General features: G+C 48.2%; 1 protein-coding gene across 1 annotated transcript in view; it reads right to left on the bottom strand.

The window, feature by feature from the left end:
- The window catches only part of LOC129856802 (RNA-binding protein 25-like), a gene marked incomplete at its 3' end in the record, with an annotated part of 3707 nt that extends 1820 nt beyond the window's left edge, over window positions 1-1887 (bottom strand). The window contains exon 1 of the mRNA XM_055924513.1: window positions 1883-1887. Coding sequence (XP_055780488.1) covers window positions 1883-1887 — 5 coding nt within the window. The remainder of the gene's footprint in view (window positions 1-1882) is intronic.
- Window positions 1888-2294: the final 407 nt, after the last annotated feature.

Genomic DNA, 2294 nt, shown 5'->3' with positions numbered 1-2294 from the left:
CCTTGCTGACTGACCTGTAGGGCTACCTTGCTGACTGACCTGTAGGGCTACCTTGCTGACTGACCTGTAGGGCTACCTTTCTGACTGACCTGTACGGCTACCTTGCTGACTGACCTGTAGGGCTAACTTGCTGACTGACCTGTAGGACTACCGTGTTGACTGACCTGTAGGCCTACCGTGTTGACTGACCTGTAGGGCTAACTTGCTGACTGACCTGTAGGGCTACCGTGTTGACTGACCTGTAGGGCTACCTTGCTGACTGACCTGTAGGGCTACCGTGTTGACGGACCTGTAGGGCTACCTTGCTGACTGACCTGTAGGGCTAAAAGGTTTGAATGACCTGTTGGGCTACCTTGCTGACTGACCTGTAGGGCTACCGTGTTGAATGACCTGTACGGCTACCTTGCTGACTGACCTGTAGGGCTACCGTGTTGACTGACCTGTAGGGCTACCTTGCTGACTGACCTGTAGGGCTAACTTGCTGACTGACCTGTAGGACTACCGTGTTGACTGACCTGTAGGGCTACCGTGTTGACTGACCTGTAGGGCTAACTTGCTGACTGACCTGTAGGGCTACCGTGTTGACTGACCTGTAGGCCTACCTTGCTGTCTGACCTGTAGGGCTACCGTGTTGACGGACCTGTAGGGCTACCTTGCTGACTGACCTGTAGGTCTACCGTGTTGACTGACCTGTACGGCTACCTTACTGACTGACCTGTAGGGCTAACTTGCTGACTGACCTGTAGGACTACCGTGTTGACTGACCTGTAGGCCTACCGTGTTGACTGACCTGTAGGGCTAACTTGCTGACTGACCTGTAGGGCTACCGTGTTGACTGACCTGTAGGGCTACCTTGCTGACTGACCTGTAGGGCTACCGTGTTGACGGACCTGTAGGGCTACCTTGCTGACTGACCTGTAGGGCTAAAAGGTTGACTGACCTGTTGGGCTACCTTGCTGACTGACCTGTAGGGCTACCGTGTTGAATGACCTGTACGGCTACCTTGCTGACTGACCTGTAGGGCTACCGTGTTGAATGACCTGTAGGGCTACCTTGCTGACTGACCTGTAGGGCTAACTTGCTGACTGACCTGTAGGACTACCGTGTTGACTGACCTGTAGGGCTACCGTGTTGACTGACCTGTAGGGCTAACTTGCTGACTGACCTGTAGGGCTACCGTGTTGACTGACCTGTAGGCCTACCTTGCTGTCTGACCTGTAGGGCTACCGTGTTGACGGACCTGTAGGTCTACCTTGCTGACTGACCTGTATGGCTAAAAGGTTGACTGACCTGTAGGGCTACCTTGCTGACTGACCTGTAGGGCTACCTTGCTGACTGACAGGTTCTCTAGACCCCTCTGGGAAATGTGGACATCTACAAACATAAATACAGTCAATGACAAAGCAGTAAACTATTGATTTCAGTTTATGTTAAAACAGACAGAGGCCTGTAGTAAAATATGACAGAATTGAAGCAACTCCACTGTCACGCCCTGACCTTAGAGATCCTTTTTATTCTCTATTTTGGGTAGGTCAGGGTGTGACTAGGGTGGGTACTCTAGTTTTTGCATTTCTATGTTGGCCTGGTATGGTTCCCAATCAGAGGCAGCTGTCTATCATTGTCTCTAATTGGGGATCATATTTAGGCAGCCTTTTCCCACCTGTTGTTTGTGGGATCTTGTTTTTGTGTAGTGCCTGTGAACACTGCCTTTACTTCACGGTTCGGTTGTTCTGTATTGTTTTTGGTGAGTTTAATTTATTAAAACATGTGGAACGCTACGCACGCTGCGCCTTGGTCCATTCATTCCAACGATCATGACATCCACCAAATTATAGACAATTAGTTCACTTTTGTCTTTATTATTATTCGATTTATTGCCTACCTCATGCCTTTTGCACACATTGTATATAGATTCTCTTTTTTCTACCATGTTATTGACTTGTCTATTGTTTACTCCATGTGTAACTCTGTGTTGTTGTCTGTTCACACTGCTATGCTTTATCTTGGCCAGGTCGCAGTTGCAAATGAGAACTTGTTCTCAACTAGCCTACCTGGTTAAATAAAGGTGAAATAAAATAAATAAAATAAAGTGTGAAATGGGTGCTCATTAGATAATGGTGATGGGAAAAATATATATCTTTAATTTAGTAGAATGTCCAACCATGGGACAATCATACAAAACAAACGATTGCTCTACCAGTTCGGTGAGGTATGAGGTCCTGTAGTCTAGCTCTAAGGCCTGCAGGCAGCACTAGGAGGAGGTTAGATTCACTCGGGTTACATAGCTCCTACAG

The sequence above is a fragment of the Salvelinus fontinalis genome, chromosome 6 (assembly GCF_029448725.1).
Source record: "Salvelinus fontinalis isolate EN_2023a chromosome 6, ASM2944872v1, whole genome shotgun sequence".
Lineage (NCBI taxonomy): Eukaryota > Metazoa > Chordata > Actinopteri > Salmoniformes > Salmonidae > Salvelinus > Salvelinus fontinalis.
Note: the sequence above shows the minus strand (reverse complement) of the source record. Positions and strands in the feature narration are given on the sequence as shown.